General features: G+C 34.5%; 2 protein-coding genes and 1 long non-coding RNA gene across 3 annotated transcripts in view; all 3 read right to left on the reverse strand.

The window, feature by feature from the left end:
• Nucleotides 1-10,017, reverse strand: part of LOC115986912 (putative disease resistance protein At3g14460) — a 53,223-nt gene extending 43,206 nt beyond the window's left edge. The window contains exon 1 of the transcript XR_004090927.1: nucleotides 9,828-10,017. The gene's annotated coding sequence lies outside the window, so the exon portion shown is untranslated. The remainder of the gene's footprint in view (nucleotides 1-9,827) is intronic.
• Nucleotides 10,018-11,834: 1,817 nt separating this feature from the next.
• Nucleotides 11,835-14,504, reverse strand: LOC115986913. The gene is made up of 4 exons (XR_004090928.1): nucleotides 14,312-14,504; nucleotides 13,659-13,971; nucleotides 12,590-12,664; nucleotides 11,835-12,471 (listed from the first exon to the last, which is right to left on the reverse strand). It is a non-coding gene; the product is annotated as an uncharacterized LOC115986913 (long non-coding RNA).
• A 1,180-nt stretch (nucleotides 14,505-15,684) lies between these two features.
• Nucleotides 15,685-17,920, reverse strand: LOC115984638 (putative disease resistance RPP13-like protein 1). Its single transcript, XM_031107662.1, has one exon. It carries the CDS (start codon nucleotides 17,788-17,790, stop codon nucleotides 15,685-15,687), a length of 2,106 nt encoding a protein of 701 aa, XP_030963522.1. The 5' UTR covers nucleotides 17,791-17,920.
• Nucleotides 17,921-18,783: the final 863 nt, after the last annotated feature.

The raw sequence follows: 18,783 nt of genomic DNA on the forward strand, positions 1-18,783 counted from the left end.
ACATTTGTTGGGTAGAAAGTTAACAAAGCTACCAGCCTGAAGGTTGATACACAAAATGAAAAAAAAATTATGAAGACCTTTTATACCAGTTCATATAATAAAGGCCATTTCCTAGTGCTAGTTCCTATAAGTGGGATTCTAGGAGGGGTGGCTATCCTCAAATACTTTCTTAGTGGCCGCTCAGAAGAGTCAAATCACAGTCTTATGCTTCGCAGCCTAGCACTTCACCATCCTTAAAGATCACTTCACACATATTTCCTTTCTAATTCAGTTGCCTTACTATTTATTTACTTTGGCAACAGCACTATGATCCCATCTTTAAAACATCTGGTCTTCAAATGATCCATCCAAAAATACAGTCCAATGTTTGAAATTGTTTAAACTAGTAAAGATAACCATAAAAAACCTAATTATTGTACTTAAAGAAAACTTTGCTGATTCATATGACACTCAATGAAGTACGATTCTACCTCAAAGGTAATGAAGAAATCCAATGCTTCACATGTATATGTTTAGGTCATTACTAAGCTCGATGCCCTAAGGATTGGTGCCTTTCAGCAATAATTACTAAAAAATAGGGGTGCTACTGTATCACAATAAAGAGATAATTCTGGTGGAAGCAGAACAGAAGAAGGTAAAAGAAGAGAAGAAGATAGATTGTGTAGACACGTACATCATATGCTCACTAATCAATTGATGAATGCCATCAAGCCAAATCTAGGGATGGCTAAGGGTCTTAATGAAACATGGACAAGTTTTGATAAATATATCAAACAAAAACAGGAAAGCATAAAAGGAGATGATAATGACAAGATCCTAGGTCAGTAATGAGGAATTAGAAGGATTTAAATAAATACCATCAGAAAAGGAATGTACCCATTCAAACTCATATTGAGAAAGCCTAAGAGAAAGGAAAAAAATGGATTTACAAACCAACACACACAGAAACATTAGAAATTTACACAAGCAGCTGATGGGTCTTGAACCCACAACATCATCCTCCACCTAGAACTTTTAAGGGGAGGTGCAAATTGAGCTAGACCTCATTAGCATATATATGTGTGTGAAATAAATTTTATTGAAAAAAGTAGGGCTCTAAATAGTAGAGTCACAAAGCAACATATAATGATGATAGTGATCTCAATCAATTTGTTTCAGCTGTATAATAGTACTCAAAACCTCTAAACCAACAACGATGAAAAGGAGGATTCATGACAATATATTTTGGACTTGTGTAAAATGAAACATCAGCTAGATACATAATGTGAAGGAAAATCCCATTTTATCATAGTTCCAATATCTTTTAAGGAAAATGATGAAATGACTTCTTTACAAAATACCAAGAAGATGCTTACTCATGAAAGGTTCTTGGATATTGTTCACATAAATAACAAAGCACTAAGCAAATATGTCCTACCATCATTATGTATTCACGCAAAATAGCACCCAAAAATGGCTGGCACATGATAGTGTAATACCAGCAGCAAAATAATTAAGGTGTTGTGAAACAATTTCCTCACGATTAAAAGAGAATAATCCTTAAAAAAAATAAAAATAAAAAAACCTCGCTACTTCACAAGTCATATCCAATGATAGCCCAAAGAGCTTGAAGTGCATTCAACGCCCATATTGAGATCAATTTGAGGGAAAGATCCAATAATTGCACTGCCACTTTCGTAAAGCCCATTAAGAAAATGATATTTACAGAATAGAACTCTCCAAGCCTATACTTGGGTTGAAGAAAGAAGTTTGTCTCGTTCATATATTTTGGGCTTCGGACCGCTTATGGGCCCAGTCTTCCCCCACAGTAAATTGGGAATATTCCTCCAACTCAGCTTCTTTAACTGACCATGCCACGTCATCAATAATAGTCATATCAGAATTTTACTGTTAATGAGAAAGGCAAGGCAACCGTTATTTCCTGTTCCCACGAGATTTCTTTATGGACAAAATTTAGTTCCTTCATTTTCACAATAATAAGAAAACCATTATTTATTTTTATTTGTTCCTAAAGTGATGTGGTGTTTCCTACCCACTATTAAAAAGATAAAGACCTTATGTAATTGGATATATAACACCAATGAGTTTTAAAATATCTTAGTTATACAAAACACCACCTCCATTTAACAAGAAGGAACTTATCTCGTAACTCTGTCATTTGTTGAATTTATTTCCTTCAATAAATTTTGTTTATCATATAAATATTTTTAATTAATTTTTTTTATAAATTGTGTTTAAGAAATAAATAAAATAAGATATGAAAATAAGCTCATCCAATCAAGTATTAAGTTTCATGTCAGAGGTTCTCAATATTGGATGGTCATGGTAGTTATAATCTCATCAAAACTTTTTTTTTTTTTTTGATAAATCTAAAATTTCATTCAACAAAGCAAGTAACAGAGTCTTTCATCCAAGTATACCAAACAAATTGGAAGAGTTATGTCACAACAAATATAAGTACATTGCTATTAACAAAGTTAACTAACTTAGCTAAAGCATGAGATATTGCATTTTCAAAGTATTGTTGGACTTACTCAACTGGTATTTCCTTGGGTTAGCGTTGTGAAGTAAATTCAATCTGGGTCAAGGTTTTTTAGAAATCTCACTTGCACATCTTATACTTGGGCTTCAGATCCACTCAGAGCCCACTTTTAAAACGAACTTGTCTTCCCTTCTTGTTTTTCTTATTGGGTCATGACTACAAGCCCATTTATATTATTTTTTTTGAATTGTTATAGCTCATTATATTTTAGCCCCAAAGAATTAATACCTTGTTACACCCTAAAGAATTAATATATGATATATTATTAAATAGTAATAAGTTGTACTGTTCAAGAACTTGGGCCAAGTGTAGGAATGAGTAATATACAAAGGGCTGTTAGTAGGATCGATGGAGCCGCATGGTCCATTAAGGAAACTGCTCGAAGGCTCATTAAAATAATGTGAAATATACAACCACCCAAAAAAAGGAAGAAATAGTCTCGAACGAGAGTAGCATCTTTGTAGTGTGGTGTTTATTACACACTCATTTACACAACTGTACACATGAAATTTGCACTAAAATTGTGACTTGAAGTCATGATTTTAGTGCAAAGTTTGCTTATGTATACAATTGTGTGCAAGAGTTTGTGTAACAACAATTACCCATCTTGATAAGGATAATAAACAATAGAGAGGTCTTGGAGATATGGAGCTGCAAAAATGATGGCAAACCACAACAAAATCTATAATAGTTTAGATGATTATGAAGCATATTACGTACGTAGGTTGCGTTGTGTTAACTTGATTAGTAAACGGGATGTAGTAGGATTAAGGGATTTTAAGATAATTATTAAATAAGTCAAGTTAGGACTGATGAATATAATAGAGTACTTCTGCTTCAAGACAACTCAAACACAAACATGACCCCGTCCACCAACAAAACTTTATTTATTCTTTATTTAAAAAAAAAAAAACCCTTTAATAATCTCTATTAGGAAGGACATTAAAAATAATAATTAATCATTATATTTGAATCTCAATTTCACAAATGCCGAGGTAACATACAAGTTAGAACAAAATAGTAACATGTTAAAACCTTGAAGTTTGATGAGCACCCTATCGTAGTTTAACAAAATAGTAACATCTTCCGTTAGTACTAATCACTCTCACTACTAAAATTCTTGCTCTAATTCAACTTCTCTTAGCTAATGAGTTTGGATTGCGCATCTTGTTGCAAGGCCAACTTTAGCCTTCATTTTAGGCCTTGCATATTTTTCAATCGCTTCCTATAATTAGTCTATTTCAAGGCCTGCATGCAGAAACTGGGATAAAATGCAAGGGTATTATACTTTTTTTTTCCTTCTGGATAATAAAAATTGAATGAGCAATAATGGTCCTTGAAGTGCTTGTTATTACTTACTAGACTTAGACCATTGTGTAAATGTAAACTTTATCTAGAGCACCAAAACATGATAAAGCTTCCAAATGTGCACAAACAAATTAAGGTGGTGTTCAAAAACAAAGCCTAAACATCACAATAAGTTTACAAGAATGATGATGAAAATTTTAAGTTAAAAATCAGTAAACAAACCTGAATACATATTTGAGTCCCTGCCCTGACTAGGAAGCTCCACAGAATTAATGGTCGTTAAGAGCCAACAAGAAGATCTACAAAGAAAAAGAAAAGATACTACGGATTAGAACTTTTGGTAAAGGAGCACATGGATTTTGAATAGAAGTTTGCAAAGAACTGAAAGTTTCTCCTTCACTTGCAATGCTTAGAAACTTAAACATAGGGAAAGAAGAGTGAATTTAACCAAGAAAGGAAAAGTAATGCACTTCTACAGGGTTAAACATCTTCGCTTGATTTGGAAGATGTTTCTTCACTCAGATAGGCCGTACTAAGAGATAAACGTGTTAACCTTTTTTTATCCGTTACTTGCCTGCATGGTTATGCTTTCAATTGGAGGATCAAATGCTAATTATTCTTACCTTCTAATAATGTTTTGCTTAAATATTATGTACAACAATTCTTAATATTAATATTATTATAGTTGTTTTTCTTTTCCTTTTTGCTTTACCCTACCGACATCTTCCCCGCACACTTTCTGTGGAAAAAGTAAAAACATTCCAAAAATATTCAATAGTATAGAAGGAGATTTTGCACATCTCAGGCATGGGCTTCAGGTCCACTGAGATTGATTACGATACAGACAACTTCTTTTTCTTTTTTTTTTTTTTTTTTTTTTTTTTTTTTTTTTTTTTTTTTTTTTTTGTGTGTTTTTCTTATTGGGCCGTGACAATGAGTCCATTTGTATTATATTTTGTAATTTTTATGGGCTCAGATATTATGGAGTATAAATATCTCACCAATCATTTTAGAAGTTGGGCCGGAGTGTAAGAGTGGGTGATGTATAATAGGCTTTGGTGAGTTTTTTTACTTTGGATCACTAGAGTCCCAATGGTCCATTAAGGAAATTGCTTGAAGGTCCACTAAATTTTGCTAATGAAGGATTGCCAATTAGCGAGTTAGAAAGCAATTCTGAGTTTTTTTTTTTTTTTTTTTGAAGTAAACAATAATATTTATTAGAATACACGAAAATAGTGATAATAATGTTTTAAATCTAATCTATATCTTGCATCAACAGAGGGTGATGGTTTAATCTATTATCTGGGACCTCTTTCTTAACGTTGTTTTTTTTTTTTTTTTTAAAATTTATTTTTATGTTACCCATAATTGCAAAATTTACTAAATTCTGAAGCTGAGACTCGTACTTTTATTGATGTCAGGAACGATACATGAGTCATCAATTTGAGCATTATATGACCTACTCAGGACAAAACAATCAACAAAATTCAAAAACTGTGTTCAATACCATGGACACTGATAGACCTTCTATGCAACATGAAAGCAGCATCAGCATGGAAGAGGATATTAAGATAGATGGGGATGTTCTATCTGTGAGTCATTCAAATGTGTGTGCGCATGCATGTGTGTGGTTGCGTGTAAAAAAGTTTGAGATTTTAATGGTGGTTTAGTTGATAAAATTATATGGCTTTGTATTTTCAATATGATAAATATAAGAATGTAATATTTGACTACTCACATTTGATTTTTTTATATATTGTTCTAACGTCTAATCACACCCTATATAATTTTAGTTTGATTTAATCTAATCTCTTTTAGCTATATTCAAGGAACGAGAGTTGAGAAATCTTAGGTCAACAGCCAGCTTTCCCAGTTTCTTTCAGGCACCATTGTAGTAGCATAAGACAATATAAAATTCTTGATGTGAAAAAGAGAGTTGGTTAGTTCCTACTGGTGACGAAAGCAACCATGGCAAGAGGAGTGACTTGCTGAACCTATGAACTGTTTGTAGTTAGGAGGAGTAAAAAGAAAAGTAGCAACATTTCCTCTGGTTAGGACTTCAAATCTTCATGTCCACCAATACCAAAATCTTGAAGAGAGTCTATGAGCCCAAATCCATCCATAGACAGTGTGTTTGTTGCATTTGATGATGTTATTTGGATTAAACTGGGCATATGAAATATAAAATATATCATTCCTAAGTTGAAAATAAGAAAATATACAATATTTCATTCCCTTACCCCCACTTTAGTAAAATAAGATAAATAAATGCACTATTTTTATTTTCTGAAATGCATTGATAAATTCACTTTTGATCATGGATATTTACATTCAAATGCTATGGAAATCAACAATTTTTTAAGATGGGATATAACTCAGCGTTATCAAGCACCAAAATTTGCCAAGATTGGTTTGTCAAATTGAAGAAGAAATTCTTTAACAAGAGAAGGATTTGTTCAGAAATGCTTTTCTATTTTTAAAACAATGATAAATCAAAGCAATAGTTTGAAATAAATGAGCTAGCCCCTATTTAGTTCATTATCTGTTCATTATGGATTTTATTCATTCCATGACTTGCAAGCCCACTTATTTCTCATTAGAACTACTGCTTCAATTTTTTAAAATTCAACATAAGAATTGCACTTCTATAAGCTTCTGTTAGAAAATTAAAGGATTTTACCTAGGACTAATCAGAAGAAACATATCGGTAGATGTGTCTCTAAAAATCTCTTGAGGATGTTACATCACTGGATTGCTCAAATTCATTAATCAGTTGATGAGATACCAAACCCATCCACACCCAAACAAGGGCATTTACTGGTGGTGAGTTGAGAAATCCGAAACATTTGCCTTGTTCATGGGCTGCACAAAATAAAATATTAGGACTAGTGATGGTAAGGAAAATTTTTAGCGAGTACTACCAAAAAGTTAAGCTGATGTCTATCATTTCTTAACCTTTTTCAAATAAATAAATAAATAAATAAGGAAAAAGATTCAAAGGATTTGAAACTTGGAAGTGCATAAATGAAGGGTTAGTCTAGCATAAACTAGGATGGAGTACTTGGTGAGCTTTGGAATGCTACCACCACCAATACTCTTTCGATGATATGATAAGTTTCTCCTGAATTTCCCAGCCTCCTCTTGTCAAGCATATGCCAAGGTTTAGAAAATATAATTTGAATTCAAGAATTATGTGCAAAAGGAACAAAATTATTATCTCAAAACATTTGCTTGATATTTCACAAAGAAATAATGAAGAAGAAATTTCAAGATCCTGATTCATACTTGATATTTTTTTCTGAAGGAAATGATTTCCTTTTAATCAAATTTCAATAGAAGCACACATAATAAAGCAGAAGAATTGCCGACCACTTCCTGATTTTGTATGGGCTTTTTCTTGTTTCAGCCTTTCATACCTACTCATGTCAGATAAATTTGATTATCCAAAATAGTGAAGGAAGCTGGAAAGTGTTCTAATTCATCATAATTAACATCAGTTAAACTATCCAATAATAGAAGGTACTAAATCAATTTGAGAACTAAATGGTTTTAGTCGAACATTTATGTACCTGACTCTAATATTTAAATGATGCCAAGTGAATGAAGAAAACAGCAAATGAGGACTCTTTCTACACTTTCAGCCGCATGATCACTTCATCATCAACTAATATACTGAAGAAAATGGGCATTCTTGCTCCATTCTTTGCCCTTCTTCTTAATAGAACCATTCCTTCAACAAAGGACAACACCTAAAAAGTGCTTGATCTCAAGGCAGAAACAGATTAGGACACTGTTCTTCAGCCAACCCTTCATCAGGTAGTAACACTTTTTCAGATATATTTATTAACAAAAAAACTTATATTTATATAAAATTGAATCGAATGTACCTAACTGTGAAACAGCAGCTTGGGTTAAATTGGAATTTTAGCTCCTAAAATGACTTACTCATCTATATGTATGCAGGGGATGTGATCAATGTTGCGTCACTTTTTTCCCTTCTTTTTTTGGTATCATTTCATCATCAAAGGAAATACAAGTACAATGACAACAAGTTAATTCAATAAATGTACACTTGAGCGCACACAGGTACAAGGAAAAGAATTAGTGGATAAGATGAACAATGGAGAGCAATCGAAAAGTATCAAAAAAAGTATGAAGTTAGGAATATTCAGAAGACATCCAAACAAACTCACGTGGAAGACAATCAAGTTCTCAAGGTGTCATGAACTCACAATCACACTTGATATCCTATAAAATGCCTAAAGGATATCTTTTCTTTCAAATCTAGGAGCTGGAATCGGAGCTATGAGGGACCATTCTCTACATTATTCTTCATTACAATACAGTACATAGGGCAGTCCAACCTTGAAGAAAACAGAACATGCTGGCAGGACATACATATTTGCGGCTCATTGAATGTACATTTAGCTCTTTGAAAATATTGATCGAAAGAGATGCATTTGGTAGGTTTATAATCTTTGTATTCATCAATGGGATGATTTAAAGCAATAGTGACTTATGCATTTGTCAGAGGCTTAAAACTTTGCAAAGTTGACAAAGACTTAAAAAGCATTTATGATGATAGGTTCAAAGTTTATAACAACAAACACAATTCAGTTGAACAAACCTAACAATCACAAGGCATCTCTAGACTTGATCTGTCATGGAACAAGAATCTCAGTTATCTTTGGGCTAGCTTTCCCCCCACTGCCTCTGGCACCATTGTCAAACAATAGGGCATTTAAAATTCTTGCTAGTAATGGTAGCCCCAACAGGTGAGGACAGCAAGAGCAGTCATATGCTGGCTGAACCTTTTGAGCTCTTTCAAGTTAGCAAGAAAAAAAGAACCAAATGCAGCAACCTATCCTTTGGAGGGGACGTCACATCTTCCCATCTACCACCAATTCCAAAGAGAGCCTGAGTAAGTCCCTCTCCACACTTGATCAGTGTGATTCAGCGGCCGTTACAAGGTAAAGAAGCAGCACTAGCTATCAACTGCATAGTTTACCTCAGATTAAACAGAATGCCAAACTGACCAAGTCAAATCCCAGTATCTCTTAAAATACTCTTAACTTATAAAACAAATGTATAATTCATCAAATACATATGCTGGAAAAATTGCATTATCTCAAAAGTATTTGTCTTGCACTTCAAAACTGCACAATAGAAATGCAGTAAAAGTATAATGAGGCAAGAGCAGCTCCAACAAGAATGAGAGTAAATGATTCTTTAATTAAGAAAAGGATGAGATTTTACAATGACTTGAAAACATATCAGAGATTTAGAAATTTATATACAATGCAAAAGGACCAGCAACTAGTAGTGGCATAAATTGACAACAGATGTGTGAGGCACATGTTATTTACAAGCAAATGTGACCCTGCAAAACAGAAGGCAATGAATGAGCATGTTGAAAATCACCTAGTTCAAAAAATATATTTCAACTGTAGCATAATCTTGGGATCCAGAGCCTCTGGTTGAAAAACATCTAACAGCATCTCTTACATAGGTGTACCAAAAATATTTTTACTACTAGAAAGCTTTACTTTGTTCTGGAATATATATAGATAGATAAATTTGAACATATTTCTGGATGCCGTGAAGTTTTTCTATAAATTAATTTAAAAAAAAAAAAAAAAACTAAAACGTCTAATACTAAAGTTGTGGTATCACTATCATGATATACGGTCTGTAGAGCATAGGATAAGGCATTTATAACCATAAATGACATACCTTGAACAAATTATTATAAAACCAATTAATTTTTTTTTATTTACTACTACACATTATCCATTTTTTATTTTATCCTCGAAAACTTTAATCAATAATTTGGAGGAACAATTTTTTATAATTTTTTTCTTAATTCAATAAACAGATTGATTGGTAGTTTGCAGTTCGTTGATTGTTAAAAAATGCTTTTAACTTTTTAAATGAATGTGTTGATCAACAAATACATATGCTGGAAATTTAGAATTACCTTAGCTTAAACATTCACAAAAGTCTTTGTACGGGAGTTTTTCTACATTATTCTTCATTAAAAAAACAGAACATGCTGGCAAGACAAACATAATTGCAGCTCATTGAAAGTAACATTAGCTCTTCAAAAATGTTGATTGAAAGAGATGCATTTGGTAGGTCTATTATCATTCTATTCATCAACGGGATGATTTGAAGCAAATGTCCCTTATGCTAATATTGTTAGAGGCTTAAAACTTTGCAGAGTTGACAAAGACTTAAAAAGCATTTATGATGATAGGTCCAAATTTTATACCAACAAATGACAGGTTCAAAGTTTATACCAACAATCACAAATCAGTTGAACAAACCTAACAATCACAGAGCATCTCTAGACTTTGATCTGTCATGGAACAAGCATCTCAGCAATCCTGTGCCAGCTTTCCCCCCTTTGCCTCTGGCACCATTGTCACACAATAGGACATTTTAAAATTCTTGGTGCTAGTCATAGCCCCAACAAGTGAGGAAAGCAAGAGCAGTCACATGTTGAACCTTTTGAGCTCTTTCAAGTTAGGAAGAGAAAAGGAACCAAAAGCAGCAACCTATCCCCTGGAGGAAACTTCACATCTTCCCATCTACCACCGGTTCCAAAATTTCAAAGAGAAAGCCGGAGCAAGTCCCTCTCCACACTTGATTAGTGCGTTTCAGCTGCTGTTAGAAGGTAAAGAAGTAGCACTAGCTATCAACCATCACATAGTTTACCTGAGATCAAACAACATGCCAAAAGGGCCAAGTCAAATCCCAATATTTCTTAAAATACTCTAAACTTATAAAACAAATGTATTAATCATCAAATACATATTCTGGAAAAATTGCATTACCTTGGGTTAATCATTCCCTCAAAAATATTTGTCTTGCACTTCAAAAGTGCAAAGTAGAAATGCAGTGAAAGTATAATGAGGTAAGAGCAGCTCTGGCAAGAATGAGAGTAAATGATTCTCAAATTTAAAAAAAGGATGAGCTTTCATAGTGACTTGAAAATATATCAGAGATTTAGGAATTTATGTACAATGCAAGGGACCGGCAGCTAGTAGTGGCATAAATTGGTGGCGGGTGTGTGAGGCACTTATTTACAAGTAAAATTGACCACACAAAACAAAAGGCAATGAATGAGCATGTTGAAAATCACATAGTTCAAAAACTATATGTCAACTGTAGCATAATCTTGGGATCCAAAGCCTTTGGTTGAAAAACATCTGACAGCATCTCTTACAGAGGAGGTGTGCATCCCTTCAGGCCGCATGATCACTTCATCATCAATTAATATGTTGAAGAAAATGGGCATTCTTGCTCCATTCTTTGCCCTTCTTCTTAATGGAACCATTCCTTCAACAAAGGACAACACCTAAAAAGTGCTTGATCTCAAGGCAGAAACAGATTATGACACCGTTCTTCAGCCAGCCCTTCATCAAGTAGTAACACTTTTTCAGATATATTTATCAACACATAAACTTATATTAATATAAAATTGAATGGAATGTACCTAATTGTAAAACAGTAGCTTGGGTTAAATTGGAATTTTAGCTCCTAAAATGACTTAGTCATCTATATGTATGCAAGGGATGTGATCAATCTTGTGTCACTTTTTTCCCTTCTTTTTTTGGTATCATTTCATCATCAAAGGAAATACAAGTACAATGACAACAAGTTAAATTCAATAAATGTATAATTGAGCACGCATAGGTACAAGGAAAACAATTAGTGGATAAGCTGAATAATGGAGAGCGATGGAAAAGTAACAAAAAAAAATTATGAAGTTAGGAATATTTGGAAGACATCCAAACAAACTCACATGGAAGACAATCAAGTTCTCAAGGTGTCATGAACTCACAATCACACTTGATATCCTGTAAAATGCCTAAAGGATATCTTTTCTTTCAAATCTAGAAGCCGGAATTGGAGTTATGAGGCACCATTCTCTACATTATTCTTCATTACAATACAGTATATAGGGCTGTCTAAACTTGAAGAAAACAAAACATGCTGGCAGGACATACATAATTACGGCTCACTGAATGTAAATTTAGCTCTTCGAAAATATTGATCGCAAGAGATGCATTTGGTAGGTTTATAATCATTATATTCATCAATGGGATGATTTGAAGCAATTGTCCCTTATGCATTTGTTAGAGGCTTAAAACTTTGCAGAGTTGACAAAGACTTAAAAAGCATTTTTGATGATAGGTTCAAAGTTTATAACAACAAACACAATTCAGTTGAACAAACCTAACAATCACAGGGCATCTTTGGACTTGATCTATCATGGAACAAGAATCTCAGCAATCTTTGGGCCAGCTTTCCCCCCTCTGCCTTGGCACCATTGTCACACAATATGGCATTTAAAATTCTCGATAGTAATGGTAGCCCCAACAGGTGAGGACAGCAAGAGCAGTCATATTCTGGCTGAACCTTTTGAGTTCTTTCAGGTTAGGAAGAAAAAAAGAACCAAATGCAGCAACCTATCCTCTGGAGGGGATGTCACATATTCCCATCTACCACCAATTCCAAAGAGAAAGCCTGAGTAAGTCCCTCTCCACACTTGATCAGTGTGATTCAGCGGCTGTTAAAAAGGTAAAGAAGTAGCACTAGCTATCAACATAGTTTACCTGATATTAAACAACATGCCAAACTGGCCAAGTCAAACCCAATATTTCTTAAAATACTCTAAACTTATAAAACAAATGTATTATTCATCAAATACATATGCTGGAAAAATTGCATTACCTCAAAAGTATTCGTCTTGCACTTCAAAATGGAACAGTCGAAACGCAGTGAAAGTATAGTGAGGCAAGAGCAGCCCTAGCAAGAATAAGAGTAAACGATTCTTTAATTAAGAAAAGGATGAGATTTCATAGTGACTTGAAAACATATCAAAGATTTAGAAATTTATATACAATGCAAAATAATCAATAGCTAGCAGTGGCATAAATTGACAGCAGATGTGTGAGGCACATGTTATTTACAAGTAAATGTGACCCTACAAAACAAAAGGCAATGAATGAGCACGTTGAAAATCATCTAGTTCAAAAAATATATGCCAACTGTAGTATAATCTTGGGATGCAGAGCTTCTAGTTGAAATCTAACAGCATCTCTTACACAGGTGTGCCAAAAATATTTTTACTACTAGAAAGCTTTACTTTGTTCTGGAATATATATAGATAGATAAATCTGAACATTTTTCTGGTTGCCATGAAGTTTTTCTATAAATTAATTTAAAAAATAAAAATAAAAAAAATAAAATAAAAACTGAAACGTCTAATACTAAAGTTGTGGTATCAATATCATGATATATATATATATATATACTTTTTTTTTTTGAGAAAGATGACTTGAATTTTATTCCTTAAGGCATGTCTGCTTGGTAAACATTCAAACAATGGGCTGGAACATCCTCCATCCATACATAATAACCTGTGATATGGCGTGCATATCTAGCAAGGTTGTGAGCAACTTTGTTATTTTCTCTACCTACGTATTGGAACCTAACCCCACTTAACCGGTTTGCCAAAGTTTGTGCATCCCGGATCAGCAAGCCATAAATGACATACCTTGAACAAATTATTATAAAACCAATTAATTTTTTTTATTTACTACTATACATTATCCATTTGTTATTTTATCCTCTAAAACTTTAATAAAATAATTTGAAGGAACAATTTTTTATAATTTTTTTCTCAATTCAATAAACAAATTGATTGGTAGTTTGCAGTTCGTTGATTGTTAAAAAATGCTTTTAACTTTTTAAATGAATGTGTTGATCAACAAATACATATGCTGGAAATTAGCATTACCTTAGCTTAAACATTCCCATAGAAGTCTTTGTCTTGTATTTCAGAAGTCTAGAGTAGAAATGTAGTGAATGTATAATGAGGCAAGAGCATCACCGGCAAGAATGAGAGTAGAGGATGAGCTTTTACAGTGACTTGAAGACTAATCAGATATTTTGGAGGTCTCTTTTTTTTTTTTTTTTTTTTTTTTTTTTTTTTTTTTTGGAGAATTGACATTTAGGAATTCATACACAATGTAGAAGGATTAGCAGCTAGCAGTGGCATGAAATTGACAGCGGGTGTGTAAGACACTTGTTATTTACAGGTAAAAGTAACACTGCAAAAGAAAAGGCAATGAAATGAGCATATATAACAATGTTGAAAATCACCCAGTTCAAATATTTCAACTGTAGCATGGTCCAATGCTTCCTTTATATATGTATATAGTTCTGCATGTTGGGGAGTTTTTCTTTAATTCATAATTAAATAACACACTAAAACTAAAACTAAACCTGTGGTTTATGATATATGGTCTATAGAGCTTATGATTAAGTTAAAAGAAAAGATACTTCAAAGCTTGGCATTAAAAAGTTAGATGAAATAAAATGATTTTGGTGAAAAAAATTTAAACTTTTCACTGTAGCTTGATGGGAGTTAATGAAAATGAGAATTAGTACCTGGGCAGAAGCGTTCTTCGACTCATAGCTCAATCAACGTATGCATATTCTGGGGATGTGGGCAATCTTGACCTGGCCCTCCCCTTTCTCATTTCCATACCGTTCTTTCAACAAGTGGCAATCAGAAATATGTAGCTCACAAAGAGTGGTAGGCAAAACGTCTTCTAGTAAGCAGTCAAGATTATTGCAGCTCCGAATACGCCAGTTTTTAAGAGAGGTAAGGAGTTGAAACCCCTTACCATTGAGCAATTTTAGATTTGGTAAATAACTGATGGCGAAATCAGTAAGATTAGGAGGCAGCAACGCCTCCTCTGGAAAGGACTCCAACTCGTTGCAATGATTAGAAATTGTGAAACTTCTGAGAGAGTGAAGACCTTGCAATCCCAATTCCATGCGACGGGAAATGAGTTTCTCACACCCGTGTATAGCAAGACTTTCTAAGCTGGAGGGCAAACCTCCCTCGGGAAAAGATTCAAGTTTTGGACACCCATACAGTTTCAAACCCACGAGAGATGGGAGGAGGGTATGCATCCCTTCAGGCAGTGACTTTAAATTTCTGCACACAAATATTACAATCTGAGACAAATTTGGAGCGCGCAGTCCTCCGCTGGGAAAGGAAACTAAATCAAGGCACTCAAAGAATTCCAAGCGAGAGAGGGAAGTAAACTCTGGTAGAAATGACAAAATTGAATCACCGCCGCCCGCTATGAACACAGTTTTAAGTGATTGATAGTCATGACCACGTGGAATCTGTATTTTCCCTGTGCATACTAATTGATGGAGAGCTGGAGAATTAGGAAGCGAAGCAACAAGCTGCTTACACTGACTAATACGAAGTTCGGTCAAAGAGGGAAGTTGAACGGGCAAACCCCCACTAAGCTTGGGACAATTATCAATATAAAGTTTTTGAAGACAAGAGAAAACTTCTCCTTCAAATATAACCCACTCCTGCCACTCTAGCATATTTTCAAATGATAAACACTCAAGGGCTCTGAACGGGTTAATCGTATTCCCTTAGAACTCAGGGCCCACACTTGATATTTCACCAAAACATTCAATTTCAAGGCTCTTGAGGTAAGGTAGCTGTCCAAGCGGAGGCAAGGAGAAGCAATTATCACAATCACGAAGCTCTATGGACACCATTTTAGAGAATGACGAGTCTCCTAACCATTTTGGAAAGCTTGTACCCTCATAATTAGTGATGGTGAGAGAATTCAAGTTTGTGCAAGGACACAACTGCTCGAGCATAATTCTTTCCTTTTCTGAATCTTCAGCGCCATGACCGTGTTTCCATTCCAACTTCAACTCAGATAAATCTTGCTTATTCTTTAATTATACATTGAACGTTTTCCAAGTTCAATAGAGACAAAGTTTCAGAAAGATGCTGAAGCTCCACTAATTCTTATACTGGACCCATCATCACGTTTGCCCACAACAAAAACAGGTAATTTTATGAGATTTTTCATTTTACCCATATGTGGTGGCATCTCTTCCATTTTGGCTCCACTATTATCTAGGTGGCGCAAGTTGATTAGTTTACTCGTGTTCGTAGGCAACTCGGTGATGTACCGTGACAATATCAAGGTTTGCAAACAATACAAGTTACATATGGAATCGGGTAAGTGACTGATTTTAGTGCAAAGAATATTCAAATAACGAAGGTGCTTTAAATTATCAATGGAATTAGGCAACTCTCTTATTCCCATGCTAGACAATGATAACACCCGTAAGGTTTTAAATTCCTCCAACAAATCATCTATCATTATCTTCTCTGCAGAGTTATAATTTTCCCATGGTAACAGTAACTGTTTTTCTCCCAAGAAGGTTCGCAAACCCTTTGCTTCATAAAGGAACTCAAATTTCTTAGAGTTATCAAATCGACCTTTAGGATATGAAAAATGACGTGTTTTTTCTGTTATTTTATTCAACTCATCATTTTCCACAAACCTAAAACAAAATTCTCCAGATATAAATGTTGCCAAGTCATTGACTAGGTCATGCATTATGAAACGTGATTCATTAGTACTTGATTGTTGAAGAAGTGACCTAGATACAAGATCATCAAAGTACCGTTCACCTATTTCTTCCATCCTCCCATTTCCTTTGGATTGCTGTAAAAAATTTTGTGCCATCCACAACAAGACCAACTCCTCTTTTTTAAATTCATAACCCTTTGGAAGGACGGAACAATAAGCAAAGCAATGCTTCAAATGTGATGGGAGGTAGTGGTAGCTCAATCTTAGAGCCGGAAGGATGTCACTTTCTTTTTCTGGTAAATTCCATATATCACTCTTCAAAATCATTGTCCACTCCTTTGGATCTTGCTGACAACGCAGCAAACCACCAAGTGTTTTTGCTGCCAAAGGTAAGCCTTTACACTTCTGGACAATTTGCCTACCAATATCCTCTAGAATTGGATCACTAGCCTTTCCATTTATAAATGTGTGTTTTTTAAACAATGACCAGCACTCTTTTTCTGATAATTGTCTTAGAAAAAAATCTGCAACAGTGCGGACATTTGATGCGACTTTTGTACTGCGTGTAGTAACAATGATCTTAATCTCCTTTGCACCACATCTGAAAACTTTAAGTAGCTCAGCCCAATCACTATATTTCTCATTCCAAACATCGTCTAAAACGAGGAAAACTTTCTTCTCCATGAATTTCTCTCTAATTTTATTTTGCAGAAAATTCATGTTTTGATTGTCACAAGCAGAGGAAGTGACCTCCTCAAAAATTGTTTTTGCTATCCTAAAATTATCAAAATTTTCTGAAACGCAAACCCAAGCTTTGAGATCAAAACTCTCATTTATTCTTTTGTCATTGAAAACAAACCGAGCAAGAGTAGTTTTTCCAACTCCACCCATAGCCACTATGGGAACAACACATATCCCATCAACACTTGCACCATTAGATTGGAACTTCTCAAATATCCCCTCCTTGTCCTTGTCTCTACCAAATACACCATATTCTTCAGGGCAAGAAGTTGTCAATGGTCTTGATTGTATACCTTTAAGACCAGGGGTATCCTTCAGGGCAACACTAGCAACAAGACTAAGGACATCCTTTTGTTTTATAATATATTCTAAATTATCCAGAATTTTTTCTAGCTTCGATTGTATATCAAATGAATTAGCAGAGAAGAAGTCCCATACCGTACTAGTGCTGGTTTGAAATTCAGCTTCTGACTTGGATCGTAAGGCTTCAGTGGCAATCTCATCGAGGAGGTCATCCGCAACATAAACAGCATCTTTAAGCTCGTTCAGCCACCGTTTCACATTTGGGTATTCAAATTGCTTCTCCTCCGCATCACTGAGCGCTGAATCAGCAGTTATCAGCACTAACTTCAGCTTTCGCACCAATCCTTCAATAACTTTGCTTCCCTTGAGAAAGTTGACAACGTCACGAGAGGCCACTCTGTCAAACGCCACCTGAAGGAATGCAGAGAAAACTGCTCCACCCACAAACTCTGCAGCCATGCTTTCTTCTTTGCAAAAAGACGTGAGTGGTGAAAGAGAATGCAAATAAGAGAACCAAGAGAGAGTGAGAGAGAAATGTGATCGGTGAAAGTGTTTTTTTTTGTTTTGCAGAAACTCTTAAAATACTTCCTCTATTGCTTTTAAGGCGTGCAGCTGAAAGGTCCTTTGTTTACTAATCTAGGTGTGAACCAAATGTGAGCCACTGATTGATGTCAATGAATAATTGCGCGTTCTGGTGGATCCCACATTCCAGACACAGTTATAAGCACAAAAATTGACAAAGAATTTGACATTTATGGCTCTTTGTGCAACTGTGCTGCCTATCAGTCTGAGTGGTTCCTGCTAACAAATAAAAAGTGATCGAGTGACCAGGAAAATTTATCTAGTTAATTGAGTTTATTTTCGTGGGTTTATTATACAAAATTACAATTATTCATTTTAAAAAAAGTGTACTTAAAAAAAAAACTAAAGACGCAATGGATATAATCTCATCCAGCTTTGATCTTAGAATGGTTGGTGTTAGTCAAACCATTATATCCTTAGGTTAGCATTGGTGCGAGGTGTCTCTTTTTCTGTAATTTCTGATAATAGAAAGGAGCAGTTGAAAGATTATAATCAACAAGTAGAATTTTTTACTCAAACCATTATTTTCCTTGAGGTTACAATTGGATTGGGGCGTCTTTTCTTGTATTGTTTGTAACTTTATATGAAGAAAATTCAATGCGGGTCAAGGTTTTTTTTCAGCCAGTGAAAGGAACTTCACTTCCTAAAAATAAATAGTAAACCTAGTGGAAGTCACTTCCTAGCAACTTCTTAAATCAAATCAGAGCCGTCCAATCTTTTTTCATGGTTTTTGTTTCTCTTGACCTTGGAATCTTGTTTTTTTTCTATGGGGATTTGGGTTTTTATGAACCCACTAGAATAAGAAAATTTGTAAGGGGGAGAAATTGATAATAACATTCATGTAACTTGCTTTAGGAGAAGTGGAGAACA

The sequence above is a fragment of the Quercus lobata genome, chromosome 4, assembly GCF_001633185.2.
Source record: "Quercus lobata isolate SW786 chromosome 4, ValleyOak3.0 Primary Assembly, whole genome shotgun sequence".
Taxonomy (NCBI): domain Eukaryota; kingdom Viridiplantae; phylum Streptophyta; class Magnoliopsida; order Fagales; family Fagaceae; genus Quercus; species Quercus lobata.

Coding starts and splice junctions, on each gene's coding strand:
- LOC115984638 (XM_031107662.1), bottom strand. CDS start 17,790: ATGGCTGCAGAGTTTGTGGGTGGAGCAGTTTTCTCTGCATTCCTTCAG.